This window comes from Podarcis melisellensis (genome assembly GCF_964234715.1).
Source record: "Podarcis melisellensis genome assembly, chromosome: 1".
NCBI classification, from domain to species: Eukaryota; Metazoa; Chordata; class Lepidosauria; order Squamata; family Lacertidae; genus Podarcis; species Podarcis melisellensis.
Window position 1 is genome coordinate 6,243,270 of NC_138528.1, and position 18,877 is coordinate 6,262,146.

Genomic DNA, 18,877 nt, shown 5'->3' on the forward strand with positions numbered 1-18,877 from the left:
AGCAGCGTAGAATGTCACAAACGCAGCATAAATCATATAGAATAGTTAACAAATCACCAGAGAAGCAGTCGTAACCTGCGAAAAACGATGTTGACAAAGCAACAGCTAAGAAATAAACAAAACACCAGAATTAAAGCAAAAGTCGTATGATTAACAAATCATATGATCTGTCTATAATCTATTAACAAGCATTTATAATCTATACAATATTAACAACATAGCAAGAATAGCAAGCAAATAATAATAATAATAATAGTAGCAAGCAAAAAATAAGCAAAGCCCTATTAAGTTCATACATGGAGATGAGGGGAGAGGAAAATGGGTGGGCAAAGTCCCAGCCTCAGGCGGCAAAGGGGTGCAAATGGCATGCTCCTTTGTCTATAAACTTGCCTTTTTCTATGTCTGCTGAGGGAGGAAGAGGGTTTAGGTTGAGCTGATTTTGGGGAGCGGGGAGTGTCACTGAAGGGGAGAGGGAAGGAAAGGCAAGCTGTGGTGGAAGGGAGCTGTCAGTGGGGCAGTGAGGGTTTCCAGGGAGAGCAAAATGAGCGTGTGTTTTGCAGGGAAAGGTGGGGGGGGGCAGCTGTCAGCGATGTAGTGGGGTAACATCTTGTATCTGTTAGGTCAGAAATAGGGAGGCACTTATTTGGGTTATTTGCTTGTCATGCAGCTGTTGGTGTTGATGCTTTACTGGGATTAAATAATAATAACAAATTGGGAAGCCTCATGTGTGGCACAGGGTGAATGAGATGGGGAGCAAGAGATTGTGAACAGTGGGTGGAAATTGGGGAGCCACTGTTTTGGAGGTGCAGTAGGGTGGGTGAGATGCTTCATTGGGTTGTGTCTGCAAAGATGATGAAGTTTAGCCAGAGAGACAAATTCAGAACAATAATAATAGTAGTAGTAGTAGTAGTAGTAGTAGTAATAATAAAAATAATACAGTAATAGGCAGTTCCCCCACCCCCCGGAACTGGTGGCATTGCTCCTGTTCCCCCCCAAAAATACTGTAGTAGAACTTCTAAGGTTATTTTTATTGGAGGGGAAAGGTCTTAAGAGTTTGTTTGATAAATGATGTCTTAGCCCACTTTCCTCCAATATTGAGGTAATCAGGGCATTGAACTATCCCTGGTCCAGTGCTGATGGGACTGAAAGGGCGGAAAGCAAGGAGGCCAGCATCAGAAAGAACTAACAAATTCCAGTTTCATCTCCATCCTCTTTCCTGATGAGTTCTCCAAAGGCAGCAGACTAAGGAGGAGGAGGCTGACAGCCAGTGATTGTAAGTAAGAAGGCGGGCTGGTGGGGGCTGGTGGGGCAGCTCCCCATCTGCCCTGCTGGAACAGCCTCCACTGCTCTGGCCTTCAGTATTCTTTGCAGCCCTAAGCTGCTGAAGAAGTCATATACAGTGGTACCTTGCAAGATGAAATTAATTCGTTCTGTGAGTTTTTTCGTCTTGCGAATTTTTCGTCTTGCGAAGCACGGATTCCCATAGGAATGCATTGAACGTTTTCGTCTTGCGAAGCAAGCCTATAGGGAAATTTGTCTTGCGAAGCAACTCAAAAAACGAAAAACTCTTTCGTCTTGCGAGTTTTTCATCTTACGAGGCATTCGTCTTGCGAGGTACCACTGTACTGATTTGTATTAAGAGGTGGTCTATGGTTGCTACTCTTTCTTTTCTTGGCTTTTCTTCCCCTTGGGCCCATAACAGCTGCATTTCAGGCAGATGTGCAGCCGGCATGGAGATGGGATTTCATTTGCTGCATTTCCTCCACTTCTGTAGCTGTTCAAGGACAGGATCCCTGCTAGGAAAGATACTGGCTAAACGAAGTGACCAATCACACCTTAGGCCGGACACGTTTCTTTGAAATACCCTGCAAACGGATGTGTGTGTGTTTATGTTTACAGGCTACAAGAAGCAGCTGCCATATTTTATTAATTTTTGTAAACATTTCTCCTCCACCTTTCAGCCCATGAAGTGGCCCCAAGCATCTCCCAACTTATAGATAATATATATGATAAAAGCAAGGCACGTTAAATAGCCTCAGTTGGTCTGTTAAATTTATATCCCTATGTTTCAGTTTGTACCAGAACCTGTGAGGTGGTTTTCGTTGTGAACAAGCGTGAAGATGCACAGGGGTATTTTGCCTTTGGAACAACCCCCAATTCCAGAGCCTGACACTAACTGTGCCTGTAACTTGGCATAGCAGAGGGTTGGAATAGATGACCCTCGGGGTCCCTTCCAACTCTACAATTCTATGATGCTGTGAACGTTGCAATATTTATCTGTAAATGGGAGGCGTGCTAAGGAAGCATAATCACCAGAAGTAGCAGCAGTGAAAGGAAGATTGCATTCATTGTGTGATGGTTCAAATGGCAGTTCAAAAGCCTAGGGACTGGCCTGCCAGGCAGTTTGAATAACCCAGACATAATGTAACACTGGCATGCACTCATCGTACTGTAACATGACCTCTGTGATTAGTGGAAGAGAGGGGGAAACAGATGATTTCATCTGTGCAGATCTATCAGCCATCCTTAAATACAAAGAGGTTTCCAGAGAATGTGAACCTTGGATCTCTAGGTCTGTGGCGCTCTGCGTACTTAGCTGGAGCGTGTGTCTCCTAAATTCAGTAGGGCTTAATTTCTGAGTAATTGTAAGGGTTGCACTGTAAATGTACCACTGTGGTAGACAATATGCCACTTGCCTAAAGTTTTTAAGAACTTTTGGCATGATTACTGGCTTTACAATTAAGTGTAGGCCATACAGAGTCTTCCAGTTTTGCAGGCAGCCCCATTAGTTAGCAATGCAATATGTATTGTTATTAGATTACAGAAAAAGTGGGCAGTGTAGAATGTTCTCACAGTTGGCAGGTATACAGAAGAAATTGACCTTCCATTGGAATAAACATTCCTCCTCTGCATTATATCATAAATGTTCCAGGTAGTGTTCAGTTTGGGCAACATATGCCCTAATGATTCATTTTGTGCTGTTTCCATCCATTTCACGACCACAGTGGACCTTGCCCAGCACATTGACTATCATTTGGTGGCCTGCTTCCCACTTCATTGTGCTTTGTTGTACTTACCTGGGAATAAGTCCTGGGCACTCAGTAAGGTTTGGGTGCTTCTGTAGAGGTAAAGGGACCACTGACCATTAGGTCCAGTTGTGACTGACTCTGGGGTTGCGGCGCTCATCTCGCTTTATTGGCTGAGGGAGCTGGCTTACAGCTTCCGGGTCATATGGCCAGCAATGACTAAGCCGCATCTGGCGAAACCAGAGCAGCGCACAGAAACGCTGTTTACCTTCCCGCCAGAGCAGTACCTATTTATCTACTTGCACTTTGGCATGCTTTCGAACTGCTAGGTTGGCAGGAGCAGGGACCGAGCAACGGGAGCTCACCCCGTCGTGGGGATTCGAACTGCTGACCTTCTGATCAGCAAGTCCTAGGCTCTGTGGTTTAACCCACAGTGCCACCCGCGTCCCTGGGTGCTTCTGAATGGGGACTTAATATTGTAAATGGGTATTTGGATATTGCAGATGGGTTGCTGGCAACAGGATTTTTTTTAGCATGTTGGGTTTTCTTCAGAAAGGGTAAATCTGGCTTAATTTTGAGGTGGAGGGAAGTACAGGCTGGCGGCTTTTATGCTAATAATGTTGTTTGGACACTGTGAGCTTGCACACTTGAGGAGCACCAATCTAACAATAAACCCAGGTCTGGAAGCAACCTTTTTGCTTTGTCAACTCACTTGTGATTGTGGTGCATGTCTCCCAGGGTGGTATGCTATGCAAACAATAAAGCACTATGTTAAATCTGTTCGGATCCTAGAAGCAATAGCCAGGGACCAGTGAAATCAGTAAATCCATAAAACTAAAACTGACGGATATAAAACATGCCGGATTGCCCCTAGGAAACAAAAAAGCATTTGCCTGCTGCTGAAAATACATCAAGGTTGGCACCAGGCAAGTGTCTCTGGGGCGGGCATTCTATTGACAGAGCTTCACAGCCAATAGCACCCTCTCCCCAGTCACCACCTGCCTAACGTCACATAGCACATGGACCAAGAGGAGAGTCTCAGAAGATGAACAAAGGCCCATGCTGAAATGGACTGACAGGTAGTGTTGTCTGTTTAAGGGACCTGCTGAGCTACCTTCCCTAAAGATGTTCCCAGTTAGCAGCATGGCAGCTGCACTTTGTGTTAACCAAGGTTTCCAAGAAGTCTTCAGAGGCAGTCCCATATAGCAACACATTGTGGGAGTCCAGTCCATAGGTTAGTAGAGTATTAATAATACAGCGGTACCTCGGGTTACATACACTTCAGGTTACATATGCTTCAGGTTACAGACTCCGCTAACCTAGAAATAGTACCTTGGGTTAAGAACTTTGCTTCAGGATGAGAACAGAAATCGTGCGGTGGTGGCGTGGCAGCAGCGGGAGGCCCCATTAGCTAAAGTGGTGCTTCAGGTTAAGAACAGTTTCAGGTTAAGAACGGACCTCCGGAACAAATTAAGTACGTAACCAGAGGTACCACTGTAGTGATCAGACAGTCTCTGTTGAGGAGGGAACTGCACATCACACTTGCCTGGTGAAAGACTCTACGGGGTGCAGATGCCACTTAGGGAATACACATTGTTCAATCAAGAGGCACGTTGCAACACTTTGCTTGTGGGCATCTGGTTGGGAAACAGGATATAGGACTAGGTAGGCCTGTTGTCTGATCTAGCGAGTTTTTTAAAACGGGGGTCCAACAGGTACTTGAACTATAAACAGAAAAAAGTTTTGTAAATGTGATCAAAGACCCTTGAGGCTCCTTAGAGACTAATAAATTTATTATGACGTAATTTTTACGGTGCTACAAGACTCTGATTGTTTTTGCTGCAAGAGCCTAACATGGTTATTCCTCTGGAAATGTTTGCAAATGTCCATACAAAATTTCACAGTGGTCTCATGATCTGTATTGTCCCTTTGAATCAGATACGAAATTCATAATGAGTTTCTGAACTTGTGATTTAAAACTGTGTGGTGAGCATGTCTACCATTTTTTAAAAAAATCTCTATGCCGCATGGAACAATCGCATTACAAACAAGTGTAGCAATGGAATGCTAAAAAGACAAGTTAAACCAAAGGAGAAGCTTGGCTTTGCCACTAAACAGAACAAACTTGTGGTATAACTTCAGTGCACTGTAGGTGTGGAATAACTTGTCTATCTAGTCAGGTATTGTTTTTCAAGGTGCTAACGCTTGGCACTGATATTAAAAATGTCTGGAATAAAAAAACTGCTTGTGGCCTCTGAGCACTTTGAATTTGGAAAAAGATAGCTTATTGCTATTGCCCTCAATATCATGTTTTTAAAACCTCATATCACTTTCCAGTAATCTAGGTTTTTAAATTAGCTCAAAGACATAAGATTACATTTTCTTTGCTTTTTTCATTTTATTCCTTTTTTGAAAAAATATATTGCAATTAATTTTTTAAAAAACCCATAAGATCTATTCTTGATGAGCTTCTACAACTCTGTGTAGGACTGATCTGTAATTTATTTTAAGCTGTTTTTAATACTGACTTTTGAATTGCTGTAACCTGCCCTTGGACCTTGTGGTGAAGGGTGGATTAGAAACCTATTATTATTATTATTATTATTATTATTATTATTATTATTATTATTATTATTAATGTTGTAAATGCAAAAACCCTCTAAAAGTAACCAGAGTGTGTTCCTGGTGCCATACAGAAGGGATACAGTCTTCCTATGAAATCTACAATCCACATGAAGATAGGAATGTGCTCAGGGTTTGGGACAGAGAAATGAATAATGTGGGGTGGCAGGTGAGATTCACAGCAGTGAAGGAACAGGCAAGGAAAGAGGCTTCCTGAGATCTTTGAAAATGGAAATGGTGGCACTGAGCCTGGCCCTTTGCGCATTCAGAGCGTGTTCCCCTACAACTGAGATACGGCCTCTCGACCCATAAGGAGCTGCATGGCAGAAAGGCACACGATTAGAGTGTGGAAAGTTGATAGCAGAGGCTGACAAACTTAAGAGAACAGCTTGCGACTTTCCTTGTCTAATCCAGCCTCTCTCTGAGCTGATGGATTGGAAGGTCCCTGTGTGCAAATCGCTAGCGTCACCACTGAGTGAGCACACTCTTGAATGCATTGGGCCTAGATCCTGATTGGGCTTTGAAGTGAATGACAGGTCCTGGAGTGTAAAAGGCTGGGAGCCGCTGCTTATAGCGGGCCAGTTCTGCAAGCGCTGAACGAGATGTTCACTATATTCAAAACGCCTAATTTTTAGATTACGTTCACAAATGTGTAAAGTGCCACTGGCCTTATTATCTATGGTTTGTAAAGCATTCACTGCAGAAAAAGCTTTTAGCCGCTTTCGCTCAGCGAGGTGTAAACAATATGTATCTTGCACTTCCTGCTGTGGCTTGCTGTAAAAAAGTGATTCTTTTCTTGTGTGGTTAGGAGCCCTTTGTGGCGGATGAGTACATTGAACGCCTGGCGTGGAGGACTCCTGGCGGAGGTTCCCGAAGTAGCGTGGAAGCTTTTGATCCCAAAAGGTAAAATCCAGCCGCATAATCCAGCCGCACAATGAACACTTTTAACCATCCCTTAACAAAGAGCAAGCACTGCGCGAATCATATAAGTACCCAATAAACACCAGCTGTGAAAGCTGCTGGATCGCTATGACACCCCCTCCTCCATGTCCCCCATGCAAGCTCCTTAGGTGGTTTTCATAATAGCGTGTTGAGGGTAGAAAGGGGGTTGAGGAAAGTATAGCGTAGAAAGAAAGAAGGAAACGGGAGAAAAGGAGAAGTTTTCTTCTGAAAGCCCATATTGGAGAAGGAACGGGTCTTACGTGGCTTATTGACATGGCCATTTTGGCTTCTACAAGTAACATTAAGAGCATGGTTAAGGAACTTGGAGGATTAATCCCCAAACTGCTATACTTGACCAATTCTTGCAAGTTGCTAGTTTAGTATAGAATTCAATATGACATAATTGCTAGGTGTTGGTGCAATGGAGTGAACAGGGGTATTTTGATAAGGTTAAGTGCCATTTCACAACATTCTTTTAATCCATTTTAATAAGCAGATCGATTTTCTCATGGCTGTCTTATTTTCCAATTCCTCTAGAATTTGTTTTTGCTGTTTTTAAGGTTGGCAGGGCAGCTTATTCAGGTGCATAGCTGGACATAAAGGCTGACATGTTTTAATGGCTTTGGACCTTGAACCTAGTTCTTCACTAGGTCCAGAGGCCTTTCTAAATCCTTTTGCAATCCTTTAACTGGGACGTGGGACTCTGTGTGTCTTTTGACCAGTTTGGGATTCCTGTTTTATACAACTGTGCACCCACATGTTTGCATGAAAGGTCTTTGGGTGTCCCAAGGTTGTTCCTGGTCTATGTTCTTGCTAGACTTACGGTGTGGGGATGACCCGCTATGTGAAGCCTAGATTTGTTTTTTTAATGGGGTAAACTTATATGGTTGTCCTTATCTAAACTCATTCACGGCCAGAAGTGTGCTGTGAAAGTATCACTTTGGACAAATTAGGATCCTGCAAGAAGACTTCAATTAAGAATCATAGAATCATAGAGTTGGAAGAGACCACAAGGGCCATCGAGTCCAACCCCCTGCCAAGCAGGAATTAGACTAGGGACTGAAGTTTTTGGGATACAGGGGAAGGGTAGGACAGAAATGCTTATAATAAAATGAAATGCTGTAGAAGTTAGGTTGTGTGGTGTGTGTGTTTTTTTAAGCATTTCAGTCTTAGTACTGATGTACCTTCACCAGTGCCTTCAGAACTATTTGGTAACACCAATCACACAATGTCATCACGATACTGCAATTTGCTTTCTCAAACCCTTTATAAAAAAACACCTTTCAGATTACAAGAAGAATTTGTGAATCATATCAATGAACTCAAGTTGCTAGATGAAAGAATCCAGAGAAGAGTGGAGAAGTTAGAGCAGCAAGTCCAGACAGAAGCCAAGGAATTTGCCAAGAAGGTTCAAGAGTTGCAGAAAAGCAACCAGGTAAGTCAGGGCTCAATCCACATTCTTGCAGTACAGTGGTACCTTGGGTTACATACGCTTAGGTTACATACGCTTCAGGTTACAGACTCCACTAACCCAGAAATAGTACCTCGGGTTCAGGATGAGAACAGAAATTGTGCTCCGGCGGCGCAGCAGTCGCAGGAGGCCCCATTAGCTAAAGTGGTGCTTCAGGTTAAGAACAGTTCAAGGTTAAGAAGGGACCTCCGGAACGAATTAAATACTTAACCTGAGGTACCACTGTACTCTCTCGTCATTTCAGTTTATTTTGCATGGGAGAACTTGTGCTAGATTGTGTCTTAAGCTTATACATCAGGTTTTGATGTAATTTTTGTCCTTTGAATGTCCAACCTAGGAGTGGTACAGGCACACACTAACAGTCTCTCTGCAATTGCCACTGCCTTCCCACACACCTAACTGCAAACAAAATTTGAAGGGGTGGTATCTGTTATTTATTGTAAGGGAAGGTGTGTGTTCAAGACATATCGTTTTATTTATTTGGACAATTTATATAGCATTTATATTTAATAAAATCTCTTAAGCGGCTTACAATGCAGTTGGAGACAGCTTAAAATTAAAAAAGCAAATGCAAAAAATTCTAGAAAATATCCATATTCTACAAAACACTATTAACCTCTTTAGCATCAGAATAAACATTGAGCATAAAAATTAGTTCTAGATATACATGGATATTTCACGTTATAAAACATTAGTAAACACACAGATATAATATGCTTTAAAGATCAGTGTTACAAATGGAAATTAACTAAAACAGTTATTTTTGACATTCTTCAATAACAAAAATTGGCAACTAGGCAAAAGAGGGCATCTTCACTGTTCTGGATAGGTAGTTACAATGATAGTGGGATCAATCTCTTGCCTCTCGTCAGCCATCACTGGGGAGGAATGGAAGGTGAGAGAATGGCAACTCAGCTTACCTTAATATCTATCTAAGTGTACTTATATACAAGCGACTTTTCTCCAGTTGCTTTGAGTGCAATCATTACCTATTCCTGCTGGTTATGCAGCAATCTGCAAATGCTTCTATATAACAGAAATTTAATCTTAAGTGGAATAATATTAATTATTCCGGGTACTTCACCAAATGGTTGGAACCAGTCTATGTGAGCAACTAGGCAGACAGACAGTCACTAACCATATTGAATCTTAAGATCCGCACTGGATACCAATGGAATTAGCTCAGTTAATGCAACTTGATGCACTTTCATCAATTTGATTTATGTGGATGCTTCTCTGTTTTACTGGAGAGGGGACGAGTACTGAACCTTTCCCTTTGTTGGCTTCTGTGCTTTTGCTCTTTAGAATGTTATTGAGTAGCTTGACTTTCCTTAATTACAGTAAACACAACCGCTATTACTTTGTCTGCCCTCTTCTCCCAGGTTGCCTTCCAACACTTCCAAGAGCTAGATGAGCATGTCAGCTACGTGGCAACTAAAGTCTGTCACCTTGGCGACCTGCTGGAGGGGGTAAACACGCCACGGCAACGGCTAGTGGAGGCTCACAAACTGATGAAATACTTTAATGAATTTCTAGATGGAGAGCTGAAGTCTGACGTTTTCACCAACCCTGAAAAGGTAAGGCTCGTCAGCAGAATTGAAAGAAGTTGCACACCATAAGCTGAGTTGCCCTAATTACAACCCTTTGCTGCAACTTTTCCACACTCTGACTCCCTAGCGAGAGACTTGTCCAAGCGCCATTGTTCTGGAGTACAGATTAACTTCATTTGCCTGCAGATTCAGCCGTTCTCAATGTGGCAATGCTGTCACTTTTTCATTTTGCAAAAATCATAAGCGACTTGGAAGAATGCTGAGAGAGTAACTTTTTAGAATACCTTGGAAATCGCTTGTGTTTTCTTCTTCTTCTTCCTCTCCTTCTTCTGAAACTCTTGCCCTAATTCTTCTCACTTGTGAATGAACATTTCCCTGTTATATGTCTCTTGGGTAATCCCTCTTTGTAGCTAGAAGTATTATCAGGATGCGTCTTTTGGCTCTACAGAATGGTTAATGTACTCCTCCTCTTCCTGGGGACATACAGAGAAAACTGAGGTGTGTTAAAATAAATTTTGCAGATAAGTATGTGTGTGTCTTTTTCTGCAAATCTGACTTCCCTGTTTTGTACCAGGATGTTGCTTTGAAAGCTTTACTGTGGCCTGGTTTAAGTGTTGCCATCTTGTTTGATAAACTATTTTTTGCTGGATCAAGAGTGAGCTTTGTGCCTGAGCACTTACTCCTCCCCTCGCATCTCTGGCTTAGGGACAGATAACTGAGGTTTTGTCAAACCACAGTTTTCCATGACATTCAATCAGATCCTAGTTTGATACCCTGGTTTGCAAACCACTCTTATGCCAGTTTGTTGGTGTTGTTGTTGTTGTTTAGTCGTTTAGTCGTGTCCGACTCTTCGTGACCCCATAGACCAGAGCACGCCAGGCACTTCTGTCTTCCACTGCCTCCCGCAGTTTGGTCAAAATGCCAGTTTCTTGGTACAAACATCAAATACCATTGAGCTAACCTTTTGTAGCAATTTTCTTTAAGGGCCAAACATACAGAGTTACTCTCTTCCATGTATATTTCCCAAGTCTTTTCCTCCAGCATTATCACCAACTTTCCCTCTCATTTTAATACATAGATTACTTTTTATTGTCCTTTTGTATTAACAGTTTATATATCTGTAACAGTACTTGAGTGTCTTTTTTATATCCTTCTTTTATGTTATGCAAGGTCTTTCAGCATCTTATATTTTCAATTAAGAAGTTTCTGATATGAAATAATTCAAACAAAGGTGGCTTATTTTCTCCTACTGCTTCCTTAATCTGATTGTATGTTCTCATGCAGTTCATTCATTTCCATTTGGGTTCATGTACTTATTTATTCCAAAACATTCTCACTTTTTAAAGCATCCACTACTCCCAAATTCATTGAAATGTAGATTGAGTGTCAGTGAACAGATTTGGAGATAGCTGTTACCTAAACTTATCCCAAATGCTCTATACAGAAACTAGAAATGTATTTTTCCTAAGTTCTAAGGGGCTTTTAATTAGCTCTTAATCATAACAAGGTTGGGAATAACATCCTGCTAACAGTATACTCTGATATTTTGAGCACAGTGTTTTCTCTTTTTCTGCACTATTCCAAAAATTAATGTTCATCATAGTTCTTGTTATCCTCCCATCAAAAACAAGTTTCAGCATAGTTGAGTTATCTAAATCTGATTTTATTTTTATTTTCAAGCTTCCATAGTTGTTCCTATAAAAAAACACAGGTTTTTGCTCTTTCTAAAACCTGAAATAAGTTATTTCCAGTATGTTACTATCTTCCTCTTTTAGTTAAATGTAAGCATGATACCTCGGACCTTCTGTTGTTCATTTTTAAACTTGATTGGTGTTATCTTTTAATGACTGTTCTGGTTGAGTAGGAAATAACAGCAACGCTGTCAGCATATGTGCACACTTTAAATTCTTTCCTGTTGATTTCTAAACCTTTGATCTTTAGAATGGTTTCTTATCATAACAGCAAGGAGCTCCGAATTTCAACAGAAGTGAGGACAAGGGGCAGCCTTGTCTAGTCCCACAAGTAAATTAAGTTGTCACGGTTAAATTAGCATTTATGACTGTACATATGTGGAAGAGGGCAGTTGATAAACCAGTTGATAAATGTTCCAGTGCTAGCAGCTTTTAATCCATGAAAGTCATGCTCCCATTCCATGCAGTCAAAAGCCTTTTCCCCATTAGTAAATACAGTAACCCCCTGCCTTTACATTATGTATATATACGTGTTTGTGTGTGTAAAAATAAAACAAACTCACTTCTCTGTTTGCTGGTCCTTTAGCAGCTAGAACAGCCTGATGCATGCATAAGAGGGAGGTCAGTGGTGGACCTTGGGGTCTCAAATTTCAGTAGTGCCCTGTGTGATGCCAAATTCGGTGCCTCTTGCCTTCCATTCTACATTATAGTTATGGTCCCCCTGCAGCATCCCGAAGGCTCCATGCCCAGTGTGATCAAAGTGGTTACACTCCCCTAAATCTGCCTTTGAGGAGGTGTGAATAAGTGTAGGTTCGCAAAAGTGGAAAAACAGCTAGTTAACAACCTTGGGGGTTACAAGTTCTACATGTAATCTATAAGAAACTGATAGAAGACTGGTAAGGTCCTTGAGAGAGAGTATTCCATACTGGAGGGCCTTCCTCCTGGTGGATCAGGGTTGGGGAACCTGGTGCCTTCTAGATGTTGCTGGACTACATTGGCTCCAGTGGTCAGGGATGATTGGAGTTGTAGTGCAGCAACATCTGGAGAGTCACAGGTTTCCACTCTTGTAATAGATTATAATACTGCCTTCAAGTCCCATCAGCCAGTGCTCAGGCTGGGGAAGACTACCCTAGGAGGTGGCCTATGGTAGCAGGTGCTCTTTGATTATATAATCCAGAAATCCCTTTCCATCCGTAGCTATATAATTTACTAATTTCTTTTGCTTACAATGCACCTACAACGTGATCTGTTTGTACTGCTCCCACGACATCCTCAGAGCTTGATAGAACTGCACTGATCTCTTCCCCTCTACTCATATGTTTGAATGGGTGTGTGTGTGAGTTTTATGTGCTTCAAACGATTATCTTAATGCACCTCTGCCTGATTCAAGATGCTTTCGCTCCTAGACCTGGCAAAGTACAGCTGGATTGGGGGCAAAATTCCAAAGCACAGACAAGGGAGAGTGGCTCTCCTGCCTCATCTTCCCAGCTTGTTTCCCAGCCTTGCGAGATCAAGCTCTTCTGAGATCTTGCCAATACGTTTTCATTACTTCCCACAGGATGCCCTTTGGGTTTTGGTCCACAACCAAATCTCCAATCGTCTCTGTGTTTGCAGGGCCACTTTATACTTCAAAGGGTTTTGATTGCCTACTAAGCAGTTTTCAGAACAGTAATTTTTGCCTATTTTTAGCACAGCTTTAGAAATCTCACTGAAGTTTACTAGCCTGAGTGATAAAACCTGCTCAGCTACCCTTGCCTGTCATGACAAGCAATCATGAAGAGATGAATCATGGGCTTCACCTTGTCAGGCAAGGCCATCTTGCTCTGCGCCACACAGACTAGAATTTTGCATTAACTGTTTTATATACATAGTATGTTTTTAGAAACATCACCTTGCCAACAAAGGTCCGTATAGTAAAAGCTATGGTTTTCCCAGTAGTGATGTATGGAAGTGAGAGCTGGACCATAAAGAAGGCTGATCGCCCAAGAATGGATGCTTTTGAATTATGGTGCTGGAGGAGACTCTTGAGAGTCCCATGGACTGCAAGAAGATCAAATCTATCCATTCTGAAGGAAATCAGCCCTGAGTGCTCACTGGAAGGACAGATCCTGAAGCTGAGGCTCCAATACTTTGGCCACCTCATGTGAAGAGAAGACTCCCTGGAAAAGATCCTGATGTTGGGAAAGATGGAGGGCACAAGGAGAAGGGGACGACAGAGGACGAGATGGTTGGATAGTGTCTTCGAAGCTACAAACATGAGTCTGACCAAACTGCGGGAGGCAGTGGAAGACAGGAGTGCCTGGCGTGCTCTGGTCCATGGGGTCACGAAGAGTCGGACACGACTAAACGACTAAACAACAACATGTTTTTAGTACTGGAGTTTTTGGTTCAGCCTTAGTTGAATGTTTCCTTCATACAGGCCCAGGGTTAGCTCTTTGTTTTTAAGAATTGGAGCTCTGGGGTTACTCTTATTTTGAGAACTTCTCCTTATCAAAGATTAAACATTTGGACATTTGAATCACGTTCTTCTTCCATGGAGCCCAGGATGGCTTACAGTGTTCTTCCTCCTCAAGTATTTTATCTTCACGACAAACCTGTGTGGTAGGTTAGACAGGGAGAGGTGACTGGCCCATGGTCAGCCAGTGAGGAACATAGGAAGTCACCTTCTACCGAGTGAGACCATTGTCCACATCACTCAATTTTGTATAGCAATAATAATAGACCCTCCCCATCTGGCTGAGTTTCCCCAGCCACTCTGGGCAGCTCCCAATCGAGTGTTAAAAACAATGCAGCATTATTATTATTATTTAAAGAATATTTATTAAAGTTTTCAGTAGTAATACATAAAAAGAAAAGAGAAATACATAAATAAATAACAAAAATACAAAAATAAAAATATTTAAAAACACATAAGGTTTCCATTACTTATTTTTCATTAACTTATTTCCCAGACCTCATACCTCCCTTTTTTGTATTCCAGTTCAAATTGTTAGTTCAGCAAATCCTTATCAATAAATTTTAACCTATTTCTAAACCTTTTTTTCCATATTCTCTTAAAGCATTAAAGCTGGAAACCACTTACTTTCTATCTGACATCATTCTAACATTTATTAATTTTGCAATATTTCTGTAAATAGCCTTTAAATTTCTTCCACAATGCAGCATTAAATATTAAAAACTTCCCTAAACAGGGCTGCCTTCAGATGTCTTTTAAAAATAGGATAGCTGCTTATTTCCCTGACATCTGATGGGAGGGTGTTCCACAGGGTGGGCGCCGCTACCGAGAAGACCCTCTGCCTGGTTCCCTGTAACTTGGCTTCTCGCAGGGAGGGAACTGCCAGAAGGCCCTCGGCGCTGGATCTCAGTGTCTAGGCTGAACGATGGGGGTGGAGACAGGACCGAGGCCATTTTGGGCTTTAAAGGTCAGCACCAACACTTTGAATTGTGCTCGGAAACGTACTGGGAGCCAATGCAGATCTCTCAGGACCAGTGCCATGTGGTCCTGGTGGCCACTCCCAGTCACCAGTCTAGCTGCCGCATTCTGGATTAATTGCAGTTTCTGGGTCACCTTCAAAGGTAGCCCCACGTAGAGCACATTGCAGTAGTCCAAGCGGGAGATAACTAGAGCATGCACCACTCTCACTTTAGATTGGGAGAAGGCATACAGAGGAAAGGATAGCATGAACCAAGGTCTCTGCAATGCATACAGAATAATTTACCTTCTGACTTATCAGAGAACCATTATACTCTACTTTATCCTGTCCTGGCAGCAGCTGGGCCAAAAGGAGCAACAGATTTAAGAACTAGGGGAATGTCCCAAAAATTATTTGTTTGGTCCACTTCCATAAAGGAGATGATTGCAAGTTTCATGATTAAAGGCAAGAAACTAAAGCTTGAAATAAACTCTTAGCAAGTCATTTTAGGAAGAGGATTCAGAATATTGGAGTGGGGGAGCGAAGGGGGGGGGGAGTTCCAGGCTACTCATTGGATCAATTGTGGGAATTTTCAGAAATAAGTGATGGCTATCACTTCCGTGCATCAAGAAGGACATTAGGAAATGATTTCGGTTTGAGGGAGCAAGTGATCTGCTTGCATGGTTTATCTCTCGTGGTAAATTGTACGTCTTCTCCCAATAGATTGAAGAGGCAGCTGACATTATCCAGAAACTGCACCTGATAGCACAGGAGTTACCTTTTGACAGGTGAAGTATTACTGACAGCTGTAAAATGGTCTTTGTGATTTCTGATGGATTTCAACTGACTCTTGCTAGCATTTTAAAGGGGGGACAAGTGGGGTAGGGGAGTAGTCATGAGCTGAAATCAAAACAGTACATTTCAAGTGAAAAAAAATAATTGGAATACAACTAACTAGTTCTGCTAGCAGAAGCCCACATAAGGACTTCTTCCCTCATGGGGGGAGGAGAGGGGGGATAATTCTTTCTGGCCAGCTGAAAAGCTTGTGCTGACAGGACAATTGCCATAGTGTTATATTGATTTCCTGCCAAAATATTTTGAGGGCTGCACCTAAAAATAATTCCAACTGTAACTCTGCCCTAATTTTTCCATTGCATTTTCTTCTTGTATGTTGATGTTTTGATATGTATTTTAATATATTGTATATGAGATTCTCTGATAATATTTTAACATACTGCTGCGTACCACCTTGAAACTTGGGGAGGTGGTGTAGAAATCATAAATAAATGTAAAAATGTGATGTGTGAAGCTAGAAGGTTGACGTGCAAGCCTTTAATTTTAATGTTATTTTGTCAATAGGTTTTCAGAAGTAAAATCCAAAATAGCAAGTAAGTTCCGCTCTTTGCTGTCCTGAATTTCTTAAATTGACTTGAAAATGTCCTCATTGCTCCCTTTTCACTGACTTGTGGAATGTTATTTTATACCCCCACCTCCTTTCCCCTTGCATGCAGGTAAGTATCACGATTTGGAGTGCCAACTGATCCAGGAGTTTACCAGTGCACAAAGAAGGGGGCAGATCTACAGGATGAGAGAAGTAGCTGCAGTCCTGCTTCACTTTAAGGTAAGAGGCGAGAATCTCTTTCTAAGGTTTGAATCCTGTGCACACTTACCTGGGAGTAAGCCCCATTGAACTCAGGAAGACTTACCTCTAACTAGCATGCATAGTGCTGCAGCCTCAGCCAGGATTTTGAAGAATAAGTATCCGAATGATTAGGCTCAAAACAGGGCATTTCAGATTGCAGCCATTACTTACTCCATCCAAATGATGTGGCTACAGCAAAGCGATTCCCAGCACATAGAACATTGTGACATTGGAAAAAGCAGTTTGTTATGCCCCCTGTATGTTTGACTTTTGTACTGTTCGCCTGCATGGATGGCAGTTGCACTGAAGTTTATGGGTAGCAGGGAATGCACATTGCTAGGCTCGTCACAAGGCTCTCCCTTCCTACTCTCCCTTTGAAAGCACGGGCCATTTTATTTTCTTAGCTTCTCTTCCAGCAGCCTCTCCATGAAAACTACACTCCTTCCTTGTTTCTTTACATACACACGCAAATGTGCAACGGCCGTTTCTAAGAGCCTCTGCCGCTTCGTTGTGATTTCTACAGTTGGCAGAGAACTCCGTTATTTGAGTCAAACTTATGTGTGCAAGTTCAGACCACTGGGACCTATAGAAAGGAATTGTCAATGACCACCCCACAACTCCAGGCTTCTTTTCCTATATAAAAGGGCTCAAAACTGTGTATGTTTTGGAAGTGCATTGTATGATCACCTGCATGAGCTTCAGTGGGTGGCCAAGACTACACCTGGTTGGAAGCAGAATGGGCACATATATCTCAAGGCATGTGTTAATTCCTCTCTTGCCTGTCTCAAGGCAAGTTTGGATATTTTGTATTAAAGGCCCCACTCTGAAGGGGTCTGTTGCTTCCAATTTTGTTAAGCAAATAATGTGCCTGAGAGGCTGTTGAGTTCGACAGATTAAATAGCCATTAGCATGTGCAGTGAAGTGCCACTTTTTGGGGAGAAACCAATGGTCCATCAAGCAGACCCATCTGTTCTCCTGGTTATTTTGTACTCCCGGTAGTATGTTGCTGGCAAAGTGGAGCTCCCCAGGGGCCAAGCAAAGAAAGAGAGCTGGGAGGCAGAGAGTTCCTCCCCCAGTGCCCTTGTCAAAACAGGATGTGAAACAGTCATTAACAGTAGTTGCGATGTGCCTAAATTTCAATTCCTTTTTTGTTTTGTTTTCAATAGGGCTATTCCCACTGTGTCGATGTGTATATAAAACAGTGCCAAGAGGTAAGGTTTTGCTTACGAAGGATCTATCTAAATAGCATTGTTTTACAACTGTGGATATTTTAATGGTGGCAACTCTCTCCTAATTTACTCAGGGTGCCTACTTGAGGAACGATATATTTGAAGATACTACTGTCCTCTGCCAGAACGTGAACAAGCAGGTTGGCGATATATTTAGCAGCCCTGAGACTGTGATGGCCAAACTTATCCAGAACATCTTCGAAATCAGGCTTCAGGTGACTTGAACTTTTAAAAGCACATTATAAGTATTCGTCAAATACAAACAAGTTACTGTCGTTTCATTGTGTTCTTTGTGTAGTATATTCCTTTTCAGAATGGTTATCTGTAGCAACCTTAATTACTACAAACCTTGAAGTGATTTGGTGCAAGAATGCATTGTTCGATATATGCTGTGCAGTTATGGCTCTGTGCTGTGCTTGCTCCCCCAATGCTATAGCCGTTGTGTGGGAGAATCTTTTTGTGGTACAAGGCTTTGAACTCCACAGCTTGGTTCTAATCATTATAATAATATATTTTAATAATTTATTATTTATATTCCGCCCATCTGGCTGGATTTCCTCAGCCCCTCTGGGCGGCTCCCAATTGGATATTAAAAACACAATACAGCATTAAACATTAAAAACTTCCCTAAACAGGGCTGCCTTTAGAAGTCTTCTAAAAGTCAGATAGTTGCTTATTTCCCTGACATCCGATGGGAGGGCGTTCCACAGGACAGGCGCCACAGCCGAGAAGGCCCTCTGCCTGGTTCCCTGTAACTTGGCTTCTCACTGTGAGGGAACTGCCAGAAGGCCCTCGGAGCTGGACCTCCATGTCCAGGCTAGATGATAGGTGTAGAGACACTCCTTCAGGTATACTGAGCCAAGGTCATTTAGGCTTTCAGGGTCAGCACCAACACTAGGAATTGTGCCCAGAAATGCACTGGGAGCCAATGCAGGTCTCTCAGGACCGGTGTTATATGGTCAGTGTTATGGGCCTTAATGGGCAAGTCACAAAAGGGGAAAACATAGCCTCAGATTCCCCTATGTGTACTGAAAATAGAAATAGCCAACCGCACAGAATCTTTATGTGCATGAGCAAGGAAAGGATTGTGGGATGTTTTGCTGCTGAGAATGGGATGGCACCTCAAGCAACCGCCAAGTGAGCATCATATTCCACAGAGCGGCTCCTTCTGTCCCTTGCCTGTCGCTCGTCCTCCGCTCTTTATGAACTGTGTTGTTTCCCCTCCGGGACCAGGGATTTTCCACCTGACTGCATCCCTGAGTGTGGTGAAGGGGTGGAGGAACAATCTGTG

At 42.3% G+C, this 18,877-nt stretch overlaps 1 protein-coding gene across 1 annotated transcript in view; it reads left to right on the forward strand.

Moving 5' to 3' along the window:
- Positions 1 to 18,877, forward strand: part of EXOC5 (exocyst complex component 5) — a 33,249-nt gene that overhangs the window by 1,346 nt on the left and 13,026 nt on the right. Inside the window, exons 2-9 of the mRNA XM_081911219.1 lie at positions 6,457 to 6,551; positions 7,878 to 8,025; positions 9,444 to 9,638; positions 15,439 to 15,503; positions 16,075 to 16,103; positions 16,227 to 16,336; positions 17,524 to 17,568; positions 17,661 to 17,801. Of these exons, the coding sequence (XP_081767345.1) occupies positions 6,457 to 6,551; positions 7,878 to 8,025; positions 9,444 to 9,638; positions 15,439 to 15,503; positions 16,075 to 16,103; positions 16,227 to 16,336; positions 17,524 to 17,568; positions 17,661 to 17,801 (828 nt within the window). The remainder of the gene's footprint in view (positions 1 to 6,456; positions 6,552 to 7,877; positions 8,026 to 9,443; positions 9,639 to 15,438; positions 15,504 to 16,074; positions 16,104 to 16,226; positions 16,337 to 17,523; positions 17,569 to 17,660; positions 17,802 to 18,877) is intronic.